Below are 18740 nucleotides of genomic sequence, written 5' to 3'. Positions count from 1 at the left end.
TGCATTACCAAAGCTATAGAACAGATTCTTATGGTGGCTCAAGCTTCTCTGAACAAGCCAATCAAAATCTGGACAATCAAAGCCCAACATCTCAGTGGCAGGGTATATGTCTGGAAGTATACAGAAGGTTGCAGGTTCAACCCCTAGTATCTCTAGCTATAATATCTCAGGAGGAGGGCTGGGAAACACCTCTCCCCACTGTCAGTCAACCTGGGCAAAAGTAGTCTAGATGGATCCGATTCCTCTTAAGTCAAATTCATATGTACATACATGTTTATGTGCAACTGGAGTACACAGGTGTCCATGAAACAGCAGGATAGCACTGCAAGGTGGGTTGGTAGAAACTATTTGGTGTCAAACAGGTGCCACATAGAAATAAATCTTGCTATTGATAGCTAAATTGTTCACAGCACTGGTTTTTTTAATGAGGTAGATGACCTTTAGAACTCTTTAGTATCAAGTCTAAACGTCTACACATTCAGAGACAATCTCTTCAAAGGCCAGGAGATCGCTGCTATAATAAAAACTTGCACTGGGTAGAAGACCCAGGTTCAGGAAATGTAGAGAGGCTCCTAAAAAAAAGCGGTGCTCGGAGTATTACTAGGTATAACAAGGGAAGCAAGGTTCCCAATGCCATGCTTTCCTCCTAACACTAATGTAGGGGGCATCTGTATGGGAGAATTGGTGGACAGCAGGGTTAACTCTCCCCTGCTGATTTTCTCTCATATGCCTCCTCCACAGCTATTTAACTGATTTTTCCTCCAGTGAGGCTCTGAAACTGGAAATAGATCTGGCTGAGGGAAAAACCTGTTGGAAGGGAGCATTTGTTAGGGAGAACTGGCAGGAAAGGATTAGACAAACACAGAACCCTTTGCTGATCCTCCCTTGTAAGTGCTACCTCTCTTTCAAAACGTGTTTGCTAAAATAACTTCCTGTTCTGTTCTTAGATGACCTAGTCATTGTATAAATGGGTTAACACAGGCAAGATCTCTTCCCACTGAGAAAGCCATAGAAAACCTATGCTTCCATGGCCAGTTCACCATGAAATGTGTCATCTTGCAAACCTATTATGTTTCAGGATGTGCTCTATAAACCTGCATAGCCAATCACAATGATTCACACGTCACGGTAAGCCACTGTGGGTTAATTCACCTGCAGGGACCCGAGATGTATGCTGGCCACCATTTTGAATATTCAAGCCGCAGTGGAGTTGCACTGCGGTTTGTTGTGTCATGACAACTTGGACACTGTGGGATATTTGAGGGTTAAGCAACCCTTGGATAACCCTAGAACAAGCCATGGTGGCCAGCATGCATCTCAGACGCCTGTGGGTGAATTAACCCATGGTGGCTTATCGTGATGTGTGGACTGGCCTAATATATTAGGCTAGAATTGAAGCAGGCACAAAGTTCTATGACATAATTTCTGCAAGCATATGCAAAAAATGTTTTCTTTTTACATGAATTTTTCAGACCTTCCCACATATTGAGAAATATATTCCTCAAACTCTTAATTGTGGAAGTGCACATTATGACATGTTCTGTGTTATTATTAAGGCACCAATAGTGGAAGAGGCGTAACTTTTAAAAAGCATATTTAAAGGTATTATTCCTCTCAGTGACAGAGACTGTAGAGACAGAATCAAGAGGTGGTACATATTGGGGAAAATGTATAATGCATACATAGAATAGTTTAACTTCAACTTACGTTGAATTTTCCAGCCTGTTTTCTTTGTACAAAAACTGAATCTCAATGTACATATAGTGGACATGCATAAATTAGGATGGATGGATATATATATATAATTTTGGCTCTGATATCAAAAGTAAATATTGTAAACATTTTTACCACTAATCCTGTATACTTTATTTTTCCACATAGTAGAGAATGTTATGAAGCCAATCACTGTATATTTAAATAGGCAAAGTAATATGTATTTATTAATACATTCATGTACAAATAAATACATACATTTATGGAATACTGGAAATTGAGGTTGATTACAGATGTGACAGTGAACTGTAAAAGATCTGCAGATGAGAACTAGTGGAATATTATATATATTTATATTGTTGTCATCACTAAACTCTAACAAACCATGGGCACAATCTGTTGGGATGTTCTTCTGCACACATCCCAGTGAAATTATAGGAATCTGTGCAAAAGTGACCCATATATGAAATGTCTTTCCTTGTGTCAAATGCTTGTGCTTCATTGTTAAGTGTGTAAAAATGCTATTATTGTTGCTATTACCCTGTTACACCAATGCAATTATGCCCATGGAGTCAAATAAGCCAACAAAGTTGTGTTTTTTTTACTGAATGAGCAAATCAATCACACATCAGTGTTGTAAATTTATGTGCAAAAGCATTGAAGTGCTTTACTAAAAATTACAACATAGAAACACATTAACAAATTCATACAATCAGATTTAGAAATATAACAACACAAAGAGGAAACAGAATTACAGTACATTTACAACACAAGACAAATACATGGAATTCATTAGAAAATATTGTAATAAATAATTCATGAATTATAGTGCAATTGATTTATGCATAAATAGAACTAATTGCCTAGAAATCAGTTATTAACAAAATCTGTCAAAAATCAAGGCAGCCACAGAGTTTTACTAAATTACTGCAACAATGGAAATACTGCAATTAAAAAAAACAAAACACAAATACAAGTATTTGTACTGTAAACAACTAAAAAAAATCAGTCTCACTAAAGTTAATATACAGTTTAATTTAATATAAAATAGTCATTAGCTACCAGAAATGGTTTAAACAACTTTACTGAGCAGTAGTTCTAAAAACAGAGGCACTGTTTTTTAATATAAAATACTTGAGAAACATTCAAATAAGTAGAAAGCATGTAGGGTTTGCTTTCACCTTCATTTAAAAGTCTGCTGAAATATGAATTTTCAGACACTTGTCAATTTCTAAGTAGCAACTGGTAACTAAATTTTAAAAGTACTTCAAAATTATAATTTAAACAACCTTTTAAATGAATACATTAGGGGTGGATAAGGGGAGACTATGTATTTCCCTGCCTTTCCTCAGTTGAATAATTAAAGGTTCAGCCTATTATTTAGAAATAATTACGTTTCTTTTTAAAACTTACAGGTTGAGCATTATCTACAAACTATCAAAAAATATTTTAATATACTATTTCTGGCCAAAAATAAATACAAGTACTAAAATGCTGAAAATTAATTATAATATTACATACAAAACTACCACTGTTAAAGTCAATAGCAAAATGATCCCTGATTTTATGAATCCTGTTACTTTTTGGTCAGGCCATCTTTTAAATGATATTAAAAGTGTACTGTAACTTGTCTTTGATATACATCTCTGACTAAAATCTAATATTGTCTTGAGAAATTAAAAAAGGCTAGGATCCAAGAGGCCCTGTGCATGAGTGGGAAAGCCAATTCCCATGCTCCACACAGCTGCATTATCCCGTTCCCTCACTGTGCACATCACATACTGATTCAGAGGGCCTTTAACTCTCAGGAACAGCTTTTGGGGGAAGCAAGAAACTGCAGCAGTAAGATGATTGGAAAAGCTCTGGCATATGTGTGGGACACCACAAGTGGTCCTTTGGATCCCAGCCCACATATTAAGCAATGAACTAAAAGTTCCAATAGTTCTCCAAGTAAAATTCTAGAAAAAGTCTGTGAAATCTGTTATTTTGTTTTCTACTGGGGAAAGATACAACAAATTGATAATTCTACTCCTGACAAAAATATGGCTTAGTTCTTTAAAATTAAAGATGACCTTGACACCTGATATTTAATGGTCTCTTAACTTATCTAATACAACATCTGGTTTTAAAAGGATTTGTTTCCGAATATGCAATTGAGCTGAAGAAGATTCAGCACAGGTCTAAGAGGCCAAACAGTGATAAGTTGATTACACAGTTTCGTTACTTTTATTTTATAAGTCACTCCAATTTTAAAAAATCATTAAGGGCTGATTCTCTCCCTAGTTTTTTTATGAAACACTACCAGTTGAGTTGAATGGCATACTTTAAAAATTATTACATGTGAATTTAGATGTTATAATTCACACAGTCTAAATAATGTAATTTTACATGAAATGTAGATAAAAATGTGTTCACTCACACACATATGGGCAAAATAGATAACGCTTCTGGAAATCGTAAGCTTCCCCATAAAAATCTAGTTTTTCAGTGAAAAAGACCATGGATGTCTTTATCCATCTATAGATATGATTTGATAGTATACCCAAGTTACACAGTACATAAAATCCAACGGTTATGGTGAGCACACTGCTCACGTACAAAAGAATCCTTCTAGGCTCAAAGGAATTTTGTTGCTGTGTTTCCTCCCTCAGTCCACATGCAAGTAGAGGGCCATGTACATTGGACCACTTTCAGGAATTGGGAGAGTGGGGTGGTTCACACAATCAAACCACCCTTGGGTTGCTTGTAAGTGCGCATGTGCGAGCGAGCATGCTTGGCTCCCATCCATTCACCGCTCCTGCTTTCTGAAATAACCCAAGGAATTTCTGAAACAACCCATAGTTTGAACCCATAGTTTGTTGTTTGTTAAGCAACCCAAAGTGTCGGGTCTGCATGTCACACCAACAACCCAGGAATGGGGTGTTCCTGGGTTGTTTCAGGAAGTGGATGTAAAACGGAGGTGATGAATGTGTGGGAGGCAGCATGTTCTGGCACGGCCACAGATAACTATGGGTTGTTTAACCCAGAGTTAGCCATTACATGTGAAACAGGTCAAAGTGTCTCTTCCATATCTTCATCAAGCCCCCACCAACTTGGTCAAGATACATTAGCTCCACAGCTTGCATAACTTGATTTAACAGAGGATGGAGGTGACGCTGCATAGGGATATGGGAGGTGCTCAGAGATACCTCCACCCCCACCCCAGACTGCCCCGGAGTGTTGCCTGAACATCTGCTAGAAGAGGGGAGTGGAGCAACACAAACCTATGAACCCTATGGGATTATTTCCAGAGGGAAAAATCATTCCCGATACGAATACTTGTAGTTCATTTGAAAACTGTACTCTAAAGATAACTGGTCCTCTGAGATTCTATGAAAAGTTATATATCTAAAATGAATTGCCCAGCTTCCAAATAGTAAATATACAAAGAATTTCTAGTACTGAAAGTTCAAAACAGTGTCACTGTTTTGTATCTGTAATTCTATCAAGACCCTGAACTGCAAATTTGGTTATTAGCAAAGTGATGATGTATCAGCCCACCAAAATGAAAACCTGATGTTCATTTTGATAAACTGAAAAAGTTTTGAAATGTCACAGCAGCAAATACATTACTGTTATAGTGAGGTCTTTCAGTAGGAGTGTTACACAATCCTTAAATAAATGTAAGTAGTCATAACACCAACTAACTAACCAGCACGCTTAAACCAAAATAACCATTCTCAAGCTCATTCTGTGCACATTATGAACATGCTCTAATCTGCATTCCAACTTTCGTCTTTAACCCTTACAAGTTAGCTTATTTTCCACACTAAAGGAAAACAGTTAAATTTTATGCCTTTAGTATTCCATCTTATTTAATAATCATTCTACAGCTACACTAAATTTGTCAGTTTTCACAAGTATATATTTTGTAAACACCAATTTCTTGCTAAACCAACAATAAAATTATAAGAACCCAGTTTTATACCTAACACACACTTTTTTAAATGAAATGTTTTTATCTATATTAGATGTTAAGCTTTGATGAACTTTTTCTTCCATACAAAATTCCGTGTTCAACTAATACTTCACGTTAGTTTCCAGGTTAAGAAACTAGAGCTGTCCTCTTTAAATTTCCCTTGATTTGTATATTTTCAGTTACTTGAAAATATTCCAAGAGGCATAACTGTCTTCAAAGCATTAATCATATGTTTCCTTAATAAGATGGATTATTGAATGGCTAGGGTCACTCTTCATCAGTAAAAAATAATTCTTCACATGACACATACATGTTATTCCAAACATTTTATGCTAATGACTACTAAATAAAACCTGAATCTTTTTCACTTATTTGTACAAGGATTATATTAAATACAAACTATCACAATTGTGATCAATTCTATCATTTTGTCCACAGTGAAAACCCTGAATAAAATTATTTTTCAAAAAGGCATGTATGTGGTTTCTGAACTGTAAAATTTCATGTCTTCTGTTTAAGTGAACATTTATTTCGCATGTGTGTATGTTTACACACAGGCGTGCACGCGCGCGCACACACACACACACACACACGCACAAGTTTCTAACAAATTAAACTACATAGGCTTGCTGCTATTTTTGCAAGTGCCAGTCCCTGAATCAGTTATATTAAACAACCCAGTGTCTGGTAATCGGAGCTTCTTCTTCGGCGGAGTCTTCAGCGTCCCAGATCTTTCTTTAACTTTGTATTCTAAAGTGCTGTGAGGTACCCCATATATTCCTTGTGCTTTGGAAACACTCATTTTTCCACTCATTACCATTGCGATAGCTTCCTCCATTATTTCATGATCATACTGTCGGTAGCGACCACGTTTTTTCCTTGGTTGCTTATTATCCTTGCGATCCAAGCCATCTTCTGTGGATTCAGAGGTGCCATCAACAATTCCATTCTTATTATTAAGACACAGAGGAGAGAGGTCCCCATGCAGAAAATAGGAGTCAACACTTGACTGAGTTACAGATGCAGAACATTCAATTTTGTTCTGTTTAGGGAGTATATTTTTCAATTTTTGAAGAGCTGATCCTTCTAAGACTGAAGAGGTTTTGGAAACATGGTACATAACATCCAGAAGTCCAGCACTATCAGGCTGTTGTTTGGGAACAGCACTGATTCTTAGCTGAGGAATTTTTAACTGTACAGTTGGAGCTGATGCTTCATATTGTACACTTTCATTTTTTTCTTTAAACTGAGTGACCATTCTTTGTAGAGTTAACTGGTGGAGGTAACTGGAAGCTGTTGGGAATCTTAATTCTGAGGTTTCAAGTAGACTGAGTTTACTTTTTTCTGTGCGCTCTGCTTGAGCTTTTGCCCACAAGGCTACTTTTTGCAGCACTGCACAAGTTTCTTTACTGTCTTTATAAGAATAACTGTCATTTAAATCTCGACTTTTGTTTTTAAAGGATGCAGGCTTTCCTGCTGGTAAGGCTTCTAAGTGGAGAAGTAAAGTTTTTTGAGGTATGCCATAAAGTATGCCTGCTTTATTAATGTCCAGTGCTCCGGACTGAATGTCTTTCAACGCTTTTGAGAGCAAACCATCTGCAAACTCAGCACTTCTTTCCACATAGTCCTCTCTGTGTCTGTGGAGTCTCCTGGATGGATGGAATGAAACGATGGTGAACTGATGCATGAGAGACTCTCACACAGCTATGGAAGGGAAGGGTCCACTCCTTTATTATACTCCTTGCTTAGGTAACATCACTGCTTCTGATACTTTTAAGTCTTTGAGTTGTGGTAGCTATTGATTACCATAGCAAAAGTTACAGTTCTGGTAGGACCGTGTGTCAAAATGATACCCCAGCTTCTATAGCAGCCCTTCCAAGAACTTTAAATCCTAGCTCAGTATTTGATAACTTTCTCATCTGCTTGCAATTCCCTTTTGACAGATGCTTGCAGAGTAACAGTTAAAACTTTTCTTTACACAATTTAACATCCACTGAATGCCCCCATCCTAAAGTTTTGTTAGTAGAAACGTGACGTTACCGCTAAACAAGTAATAAAAGAGTCAACCCCCTCATAGAAACTTTGTTGCAACTCTAGCAGAACATATCTTAGACATCCAACTAGGTTTTTTTTATTTTGCAATTAAAGTCCTACTTATATTCTAATTTCTAGTAAAAATTATCAGATTTTTTTCCCCAGATAGATAGATAAACACAAGCAGATTTTAGAAGGAATAATGCTACTGGGCTGTTAGTTGCTTTAAAAAAGACATTTGCAAAAAGCACAACTGACAAGAAGGGCCTGCTATGGATTGAAGGATGCCAAAATTATAACATGTTATTTCACTATTATTTCTGTAAATAGTACATTTCAGCATATTAAACATCTATTAATAAATGGGTATCTTAGCAGCATGACACCACATACCAGAGGTATAATCAAAATGCAAGAATGGCCATCAAGAGCTCTCTGTTTAGGAAACAGTAAGAATAATAGCTGTTTTTATCTTCTTACTAACTGAAATAATATATTAAAAATGTAAATCTTTTCCTTTGCCCCAATTGGAAAGTTTCCAAGTCACGGATAATTCATTTTCTTCTACTGCCTAGTTTCCTGGTTGCATTATGTATATAAGCATTCAGTTCACTTTTAGTAACATGAACTAAAGTTTGGTGATTGTTCTGATAACTTTTCTTTAACAGAAAAAGTGAAAAACATAAAATGAAACATATGAGTTATACACAAACACACAATTATGAGTGAAACTCTTTGGCAAAAGCAAGAGATAACTGCATGTGCCAACATATATTTTACACAACTCAATTAGAAAAGAATCCTGCCTTTGTTTAAACCTTATTTCCACTTACTATCTTTAAAATAAACCAAAATAATGCTTATCTTGCTTACCCAGACACCGAATTTTCAGAACATGATCCATCATAGGCTGACTGTTCTAAGCTTGTTTTCTTTGTAGAGAGATCTAGCACTCCATCCCCTAATGGGAAAACAAAATGTAAGGATTATTTTGGAAATGGAGTTCCTTTGTAAAAGCAAGATTCATGTAGTGTTACTTATGCTGGAAATGTTCTCTCTAACTTTACAAAATATCAAAATGCAATTACAAGACCATTGGGCAAGTTTGGATAACATACACCCATTCCTAGGTCTTGAGGGTGCAAAGGTCACTTATGCAGTCAGCACCACATTCACCTAGAGTTCCCAATGTTCCATATTCAAGGCCTGATCTATACATGCAGCAGAATGAGTAGGAGACTCCTGACGTGCTAAAATGTACTGTACCATTTCAGACTGTAAGTGGGGGATCCCTGCCTTGAATGCTCCCATATGCTTTAAGACTCCCAGTAAGTAAAAACCTACTCCCCGCTGTGCTAGTTTTCTACTTGCAGGAATATTTTACATAGGGGAACATTTTAAAATGTGAATGAATCCCCTTGTGAATGATATGGTCCATTCTACCATGTCATTTGCTGCATATGTAGATCAGGCCTGGGGATGGCCATTCTATATAAGGCCATGAGATTCAGACTTTCTACTTTTTTGAAGGTAGAAATACACCCCAACCAGTTACATCTGTCAGGGATGCTCAGACTTGGATTCCTGCATTGAGCAGGGGGTTGGACTCGATGGCCTTGTAGGCCCCTTCCAACCCTACTATTCTATGATTCTACATATACTACCAAGATAAATAAACTATGATAAATTAATGTATTAGATGCACAATGAGATGACTGAGAACCAGTTGTCAGTCACCATATTGTCTGATTCAATAATCACATGGCAGCAGTGTACTAGTGTGGAATCATTTGCATGTTAGATAAGCAATGTGAAATTTTATAGGTGTTTCTAAGTTTCATATACCTTTCTGATGATTGGGGTCAGAGAGGAAATTTAATCGGTATGTCATTGATATTTAAAATACTCCTAAACAATTTAAGGAATGCCATCTAATCTAACATTGTAATTAGCTAAATAAATGTGCATGTTCTATACTCCCCTTTTCATATAACTGTTAATTCAAACAGTTGAATTAACAATTTATTTTGATTACAAATCTCAGTTAACATAAATTTTAAAAAACCTCCCAAAACCAGGTTTCAAACCTAAAAGATTACAGAGATCATGTGAAAGATGCACATTCCACAAAATGCTTGCGTTCAGGGGGCAGACCTTCTCTGTCATAAATGATTACCTGCTCTTTTCCTTCTAGCATTGTTAGTTTCCCCCATCCATACATTCCTACTGAAATCTTACTTATCCACAATTTACTTCCAGACACTATATTGAAACCTGCAGGCTACCTTCTTGTATGAACTTCTATGTACAGAGCATTGATTTATTTTTATAAGTATTTTTACCCTGCCCTTCAAATAAATTCCCAGGAAAGCATACAAGAAAAGTTCAAAATGCAATAAAAAGTTTAAACAAATAAAACACCATCCTAAAAGAAGCAAAATCTATAAAAGAGTAGCATAAAATTATCAACTGGCAAAGATGAAAGGTCAGAACCAGCACTCTGAATTGAGCCCAGAAATGGATTGGGAGCCACTGAAGTTGACAGCACTGTCAACTGTAAAAGTCTGCACTGTGTTTAAGGGTAAGGTAATAGGATTTGGGGGTGGGGGGAACGTCTGTAGACATTTGGAATCTTGGGTATTTAGAAGGTAATAACATCAGCGCTGACATATACAGTTCCAGTTCAATAAATGCATAAATGATCATCCACATTTTCAATTTTTATTTAAGTGTATCTTGTCTAGTACCAAATGAAAGCGCTGGTCCTGCACAAGACATCGTGGATATTTATTACAGGTTGAAGAGTGTAGTTTCATCATTTTAAGTCATGCTTTAATGTATTTTCTTTGATTCCAGGTGACATAAATAAACTGAGTAGCACTTGGGCAGAGCAATGAAGATAGAAGAGACAGAACCAATGCCCATGAGTGTATACTATGGCAAAGAACTGGCCCCTACAAGCCTGTAAGTAGTAAAAGAGGTGCCTGCTGCCACTGTACAATGGAACATAGTCATCAAATGACTAAAAATGCTGACAAATACAGAATTTGTGTTATCACATTAGCAATGATTGTTAGAAGAAGTAAACGGTAAAGGCAATCCTTGAAAGAACAGGTCTGTGGTTCAGTCAGATAGATAAATTCCAGGATGGCCAACACTGCAGTAATACAGGCTCACCGCTATTTTTCAAACAAGTTCAAATATACCACCTCATGGGAAGGCTAGAACCTGAAGCCAGTTCGCAGCTTAATGTATCATATGCCTAAACACCACTTCTAATGGAGTTTATGTTAAATACTGCACGTTTGAATATGATTAGGGATCTGTTTCTAAAGGCTATCCAGTTCCACAAAGACCAAGTGTATATTTGAATAACTGCTTTGCGAAATGGAGATGGGCGATAGCTCAGTGGCAGAGCACCTGCTTTGCATGCAGAAGATCCCAGGTTCAATCCCCAGCATCTCCATGTAGGGTTGGAAAAACACCTGTCTAAATCCCTGGAGACCCACTGCCAGTCAGAGTTGACAATACTGACTGGATGGACCAGGGGTCTGACTCAGTATAAAGTCTGACTCATTTGTTTTCCACCAATCTACACTAACACTGGATTTCATATTTTTGAAAATGGGGGAAATAGCCATTATGCATTTGTTTGTCCCCAAAGTCCTAGGTGTAACTTGAAACCTACATGACATCTAGCAGAGTCTATCCGTTTAGGTCTGTGACTCTTCCTCCAGTCCATCTTAAGACTCTGACCATGCAGACATCATGACGTCAAACGTATCAGCCTTCTTCCCCTTGCTTTTTGTAACGTCTTGCCTGATGAAGAACTCTGTAGATCTTGAAATTTTGTGCATATTTTTTTGGTCCTAATAAAGGTATTGTCTAAGAATTTTGAAGGAGAAATGTGCAGTGGCTAAAGAAACGTAGCCTAAAGAGTCAGGAGCAGCATCCTGTGATGAAGCAGCATGGTATCTTGAATAAGAAGCCAAAAATGTTAGTAGGTGGAAGTTTCAACCACACTTACTTTCAAATTATGGCAGAGAAGACACTCTCAAATTCCCTATTACAACTATAGCTATTAAACAGTTCTTGACAAGGCAGTTGGAGACGAGGCAAAATTTTCAGTGCTGAGGAGAGCAAATAAACAATTGCTGTTGAAGTCAGTAAAACCAAATGATCAGTTTGACTTGAAAGACAGTTTTTCTGGCAAATATGACTTATATCAGCAGAGCAAGCAATGGTCATGTTATCTGATGTCTTGGTTTGCACCAAGGAGCCATACACTTTCATCCTAGACCACTTGTAATTAAAAATTAAACTAAAGATGGCAACGTAAGTTATTGAAGAGGTAACATCTTATGGTTTAAAGGAAAGAAGTTTAAAATCAGTACTCTATTTCAATGTGCTATCTTTTACAAAAGGCAAAGAAATGTACACCACTTTATGTAATGAATGCTCTAGCTATCATGGGACACTGATAACCTGCTTTAATAATCATAGGTGGTACGTCAGCTTAAGAATTTGACAAGTTATGTGATGGGAACAAGTTGTGATACTGTCTACCAAGTACATTCACAACATTTACAAGTTCACTCTTAGAGCTTTCAATACTTGCAATCTCATGAAAGCTATAGTACTGTACCAGTCTTATAATCACTAGATTTCTGAATATCAAACAATGAAGCACAAATGATTTGAAGCTGCGGTTTGTCATGGTTCCAATTTCATTTAAATCTGAGCTACCTTGTCAAAAACCACAAGCTTTCCAATAACTTTATGTAAGGGCTATTCTATCACTGATATGTCATGAATGAAGGTGATAACAGATAGATTGCAATGAAAGGCGGGGCTTTACAATTCCCCTTGCCGGCACACCAGGGACAAGAGCATTTTCCCAACTTGCAACCTACCTCCCACATCTGAATTCTCCATGAATTGCAAGGAATGTGAGAGTACAGGAGGTGTCTGTCTCCCTCAATGAGGTTGCCTGCTTAGAAGCACTTCCCCAGTATTTATAGGTAAATGTAGAGACAACCTGTGAAAAAGTTACAAAAGCAATATACATACACTTCTCTTCTTTAAAACTTGTATCCTTTTAAACTCTGTTCAGGACGAAGGCTTGGAGAAGGTTGAATAGGGTGCAGAAATTAATCATTCAACCATGGTTGCTAGGCTAGAGCCTTAGGCTCCAATGCTCTGTCATGCTTGTTGTTGTTGTTCAGTCGTTCAGTCGTGTCTGACTCTTCATGACCCCATGGACCATAGCACGCCAGGCCTTCCTGTCCTGCGCTCTCTCCCGGAGCGTGCTCAAGTTCATATTTATTGCATCCGTGATGCTATCTAGCCATCTCATCCTCTGCTGTCCCCTTCTCCTTTTGCCTTCAGTCTTTCCCAGCATCAGGGTCTTTTCCAGAGAGTTTTCTCTTCGCATTAGGTGGCCAAAATAGTTGAGCTTCAGCTTCAGTATCTGTCCTTCCAATGAGCACTCAGGGTTGATTTCCTTTAGGATGGACTGATTTGACCTCCTTGCAGTCCAGGGGACTCGTAAGAGTCTTCTCCAGCACCACAGTTTGAAAGCATCAATTCTTCGGCGCTCAGCCTTCCTTATAGTCCAGCTCTCACAGCCATACATTACTACTGGGAAAACCATAGCTTTGATTAGACGGACCTTTGTCGGCAAGGTGATGTCTCTGCTTCTTACTATGCTGTCTAGGTGTGCCATAGCTTTCCTCCCAAGGAGCAAGCGTCTTTTAATTTCATGGCTACAGTCACCGTCTGCGGTGATCTTGGAGCCCAAGAAAGTAAAATCTGTCACTGCTTCCATTTCTTCCCCTTCTATATGCCAGGAAGTGATAGGGCCAGATGCCATGATCTTAGTTTTCTTAATGTTGAGTTTCAAACCAGCTTTTGCACTCTCCTCTTTCACCCTCAACAAGAGGCTCTTGAGATCCTCTTCGCTTTCTGCCATTAGGGTGGTATCGTCTGCATATCGGAGGATGTTGATAATTCTCCCAGCAATCTTAATTCCGACCTGTGATTCATCCAACCTGGCATTTCTCATGATGTACTCTGCATATAAGTTAAATAAGCAGGGTGACAATATGCAGCCTTGTCATACTGCTTTCCCAATTTTGAACCACTCAGTTGTTCCATGTCTGGTTCTTACTGTTGCTTCTTGACCCTCGTACAGGTTTCTTAGGAAATGTCATGCTTACTGTGCAGTAAGTTCCACTGAACTCAGGGGGGACTTCTGAGTAAATATGTATTGGATTTCTCAGAAGTAAGACCCACTGAAATTGTGGTAGTACCACTATTCTATACTACTTGTGGTAGTACTACTACTCTATGGTAGTGCAGAGTCAGCTACTAGACAATACAGCTTGGCTAGTAACTCCAGCAATGATTTGCAGCCCCCTGTTGAAAAAATATGTTTCAGAGATCCATCATCCATGCATAGTTATTAATGGCTTGAAGCAAGATCTACCTTCATAGTATGCTTTCAGTTCCTTAATCTTGGAAGACAACATACCTCAGAGTGGAGTAGAATTTCTACCAGTTCTCTCATACTCTGTCAGAAAGTATTCGGTAGCATACACAACACTTAAGAACTTTCAGAATTAACTAGAGGCAACTGAAAACAGTTATTATTACTAGTCTTATGCGCTAATATTTATGAACATGTCCAAACAAGTAGCAGTGAGTCTTCATCACTTATTTTTCGTCTGTCTGGTTGAGCTGTAAAGCTATTCTTTGAAGGGTTGACTTCTATAACTACTTCTTTTTAAAAAATTGCTAATGTGATACACAAATTCTGTAATTGCCAGCATTTTTAGACATTTGATGACTATGTTCTGTTCTCTGAAAGGGGAAAGAGGTTAGGTGGTTTCACCCTATTTTTTTGTTCAACCTCCCCCACTCAACTATGGGCCGAACTTTCAAAGATTTTTTAAAGCCTACCATTTTTCCCTTGGATTGGCAAATTTTTCTCTGATCTTAGAAGTTCATGCAGAAAGGTAGTAACTGCTATTTGCCAAAAACTTGTATAGAACTGGCAAAGTCAATGCTGGTTTTCAAGTCAAACATATAAATATACAACAAAATAAATACATCAACAAGATATGTTTACTTGACTCTAACAGCATTATCCCTTCTATCTAGACGTGATGTGATGGAATGAGAAGACACATTACTATTAAACATTTATATCTTGTCTGCAAAGACCCAGATATTAATCCATTTAACAAAACGATGTTTAAGACCTAAAGGTTTTAATTCATATAATTTTGGAGCACATTTCTCTTTATGGGCATTTTAAAAAGTAATAATGCCACCTGTTACTCTTTAACACTTATTTATATATTTATAAAGCCAAAAAGTGCTTAAGGGAACAATCCTATGCATGTTTAGATTGAAAAAAGCCCTACACCTCCTAGCATCCCAGCATGGCTGGCTGGGGGATGCTGGGAGTTGTAGGGCTTTTTTCTGTCTAAACATACATAGGATTACATCCTAAATTGCACACATTTCTATGAAAGAATTGAACACATCCCTACCTCTTCCCCATTGAAATCAAAGGCTTGACTTTGGCAGCATCATGTCCTTATTTACGTTCCAAAGACATGATTAGAATTCCATAATGAATATGATTCATATGAAATGTATATTCCTGCACTGATTTGTAAATAATGGCCAATTTATGACTGAAGTTTTAAAAATAGATGATACTGAGTACAGTTCTGAAAGAACTTCAAGGTTAATCATTATGCCCGACTATCCTTTCAGTCTTCATTTGCCACTGACAGAATATTTAGTAGAAACACAGTAATTCAGTCTTGTAATTTGCCACTTGCCTGCACTAAGTAGTTGGCAACTGTCCATGGGCAAGCACCCAAGTAGCAAATCACACTGCCTTCTACAAGCTGAACTACGCATGTAGCCAGTCAACTGCACATGGGTTTTTAGAGATGGCAAGCTAGGTCTGGTTATTTCTCTTTTAATTTAAGAATAACTGCCCATTTAAGGCAGAAGTAACAGGTATGATATGGTGGCTATGAAGCTCTTGCTAAAGCTGCTTTGCTATGCCCTTGTGTCCAGGGGATTTAGGAGCTGTAGAGATGTAACATTTCTGGAAATTCAGAAGCCATGGGGAAAAAACTTGGGGGGAGGGGAGGGTTCAGAAAAATGGAAATTTGGGGGAAAATGGAAAATATGCTATAATTATTTTTTTAGCCTTCTTTACAGATCTAAAGTCACTTCGTTACTTTAGGAACATAAAATGTATTAGGTATAGCTTGGTTTGCTCATAAAATTATCATTACAATTAAAAACATTTAAACGTAAACTCAGTTAGTAAATTTGTAATTACTGTCTGAATAAACTAAGCTTTTAAATTTAATATAACAAACATGACAATTGTATGAGCAAATAGTGTTGTACATAATACATTTTAGGTTCCTATTTTATGCCTGACCAGGAGGAACTTCAGTAAGTAGTCTCCGAAACACTGGAATCATCCTAGAAGCAGGAAGAACTGGAGGCAGAGGAAGACTGGTGTACAGCACTGTGAGGAATTTGTTGGGGTGGAGTTTAGGGAAATCTGGTCTAAAGCTTATTTTAGAGAGCTTATTTAGCTGGAGAAGACTCTCTTACCTATTAGGAATGCTAACCAAACTTATTTAATGTAAGTACCTTTAAGCAATCTCAACCTTTTATTTGAAGAGTGATATTTTGGACAACATCCAACAGGGCCAGTCTGCCTCTGCTAATTCCCTTGTGGTCACAAGGAGTCACTATTTGCACAACAGGGCTTTGGTGCTTCTAAAAATAATCCCCCAAATGAGCAGAATGTCTGGTTCCTGGATCGGGACAGGTTGGCAGTTATTTTTAGATGTGCCAAGGCCCCATTATGTGAGCAGTGGGTACCACAAGCACATGAGCACAATAGGATACTACTCTGTATTCCCTTGTGTAAATAATTCCCCTTAATGAGCATCTTAATTTTTGTTCATTTTGAAAGACTGTCTCTGATGGTGGTGTTAATCTCATCACTATGCCATAGGAACCAGGCTACTAAGTTTCATTTAGGTATAGAGGGTTTATTATTATTAATAGATTATTATTAATAATGTATATTATTAATACAGGAGGAGGAGCTTGGTAGCCCCATCGAGAGCATCTGGGTTGAAATAAATGGAGCAAAGAATAAAAGGAACCTGGTGGTCGGAGTCTACTACCGGCCACCCAATCAAGGAGAAGACAAGGATGAAACTTTTGAAAAGCAAACAGCCAATGTTTTAAGGAAGCATGATGTAGTAGTAATGGGGGACTTCAAGTGCCCCAATATTTGTTGGGAGACAAATTCTGCAAAACATGGCCCCTCCAGGAAATTCCTGACTTGTGTGGTGGATAACTTCCTCCTACAGAAAGTAGAGGAAGGAACTAGAGGATCGGCTGTCCTTGACTTGATCCTAACCAACAGAGATGACTTAGTGGATAAAGTAGCAGTTACAGGAACTCTGGGGGAAAGCGACCATGTTGTACTTGAGTTCTTGGTTCTAAGGGAAGCAAAAGCCAAGTGTAGTCAAACGCGTACCCTGGATTTTAGGAAAGCTGATTTTCAAGAACAATGATCAGTAAGGTCCCATGGCAAGCGATGCTAGCGAGAAAAGGAGTCCAAGATGGGTGGGAGCTTTTAAAAAAGGAAATTCTCAAGGCACAATCACAAGCAATTCCAACAAGAAGAAAAGGTGGAAGACAACAGAAGAAGCCAATGTGGCTTCACAAAAAGCCTAGGGATGACCTGAAAACAAAAAAGGACACATATAGGAAGTGGAAAGAAGGCCAAGTAACAAAGGAAGAGTACAGGCAGATAGCACAGAATTGCAGGGATGGCGTCAGGAAGGCTAAAGCTGAGAATGAGCTGAGGTTAGCAAGGGATGTTAAAAACAACAAAAAGGCTTTCTTCAGCTACGTGCATAGTAAAAGGCAGAGGAAAGAAATGGTGGTTCAGCTATTAAATAAGGATGGCAAAACGATAACAGATGACAAAGAAAAGGCAGAGGTGCTCAATTCCTACTTTGGCTCAGTCTTCTCCCAAAAGAGGGTCTATGCCCCCCCCGGCAAAGGCGAAGTACAGGCTGAAGGGGCAGGATTGCAGCTTGAGATCGACAGGCATATGGTCAAGGAACACCTCATTACTTTGAATGAGTTCAAATCTCCAGGGCCAGATGAACTGCATCCTAGAGTCATAAAGGAACTGGCAGAAGAACTCTCAGAACCGCTGTCTATTCTCTTTGAGAAATCATGGAGGACAGGGGAAGTGCCAGATGACTGGAGGAGGGCTAACGTTGTCCCTATCTTCAAAAAGGGTAAAAAGGAGGAACCTGGGAACTACAGACCAGTCAGTCTGACATCAATCCCTGGGAAAATTCTGGAGCAGATCATAAAGCAATCCATCTGGAAGCACCTTGACAACAATGCCGTGATTACTCGAAGCCAACATGGATTTGTCAAAAACAAGTCCTGCCAGACAAATCTGATCTCATTTTTTGATCAAGTCACCTCCCTTGTAGACCGTGGGAATGCTGTAGACATCATATACCTCGAATTCAGCAAAGCTTTCGACAAAGTGCCCCATGATATCCTGATGAGCAAACTAGCTCAAAGTGGGCTAGATGAAACAACGATCCAGTGGATCCACAGTTGGCTACAGAATTGGACTCAAAGAGTGCTTATCAATGGGACCTTCTCAAACTGGGGAGAGGTAACGAGTGGGGTACCGCAGGGCTCAGTCCTGGGCTCAGTGCTCTTCAACATTTGTATTAATGACTTGGAGGAGGTGGTGCAGGGAATGCTGATGACACAAAATTGGGTGGGATAGCTAATACTTTGGAAGACAGAAACAAAATTCAAAGTGATCTGGATAGACTGGAGCGCTGGGCAGAAAACAACAGAATGACATTTAATAGGGATAAATGCCAAGTTCTGCACCTAGGAAAAAGAACCCAAATGCACAGTTACAAGATGGGGGATG

At 38.3% G+C, this 18740-nt stretch overlaps 2 protein-coding genes across 11 annotated transcripts in view; both read right to left on the bottom strand.

Annotated features, from left to right (window-relative positions):
- LOC146344286 (uncharacterized) overlaps positions 1 to 18740 on the bottom strand; it is a 110296-nt gene that overhangs the window by 23385 nt on the left and 68171 nt on the right. For 9 of the 10 annotated variants that reach the window (XM_084857044.1, XM_084857042.1, XM_084857046.1 and 6 more), the window contains one exon: positions 8579 to 8666. In XM_084857044.1, coding sequence (XP_084713170.1) covers positions 8579 to 8666 — 88 coding nt within the window. Of the gene's footprint in view, positions 1 to 8578; positions 8667 to 11393; positions 11487 to 18740 lie in introns of those variants that run through there. The other variant, XM_084857050.1, reaches the window with a different exon arrangement.
- Positions 2298 to 7443, bottom strand: LOC146344287 (ligand-dependent nuclear receptor corepressor-like protein). The gene has a single exon (XM_084857055.1). It carries the CDS (start codon positions 7356 to 7358, stop codon positions 6288 to 6290), a length of 1071 nt encoding a protein of 356 aa, XP_084713181.1. The 5' UTR covers positions 7359 to 7443; the 3' UTR covers positions 2298 to 6287.

This window comes from Heloderma suspectum, chromosome 5 (genome assembly GCF_057233095.1).
Source record: "Heloderma suspectum isolate Gila_16-S chromosome 5, 16-S_ref, whole genome shotgun sequence".
NCBI classification, from domain to species: Eukaryota; Metazoa; Chordata; class Lepidosauria; order Squamata; family Helodermatidae; genus Heloderma; species Heloderma suspectum.
Note: the sequence above shows the minus strand (reverse complement) of the source record. Positions and strands in the feature narration are given on the sequence as shown.

Coding starts and splice junctions, on each gene's coding strand:
- LOC146344287 (XM_084857055.1), bottom strand. CDS start 7,358: ATGCATCAGTTCACCATCGTTTCATTCCATCCATCCAGGAGACTCCAC.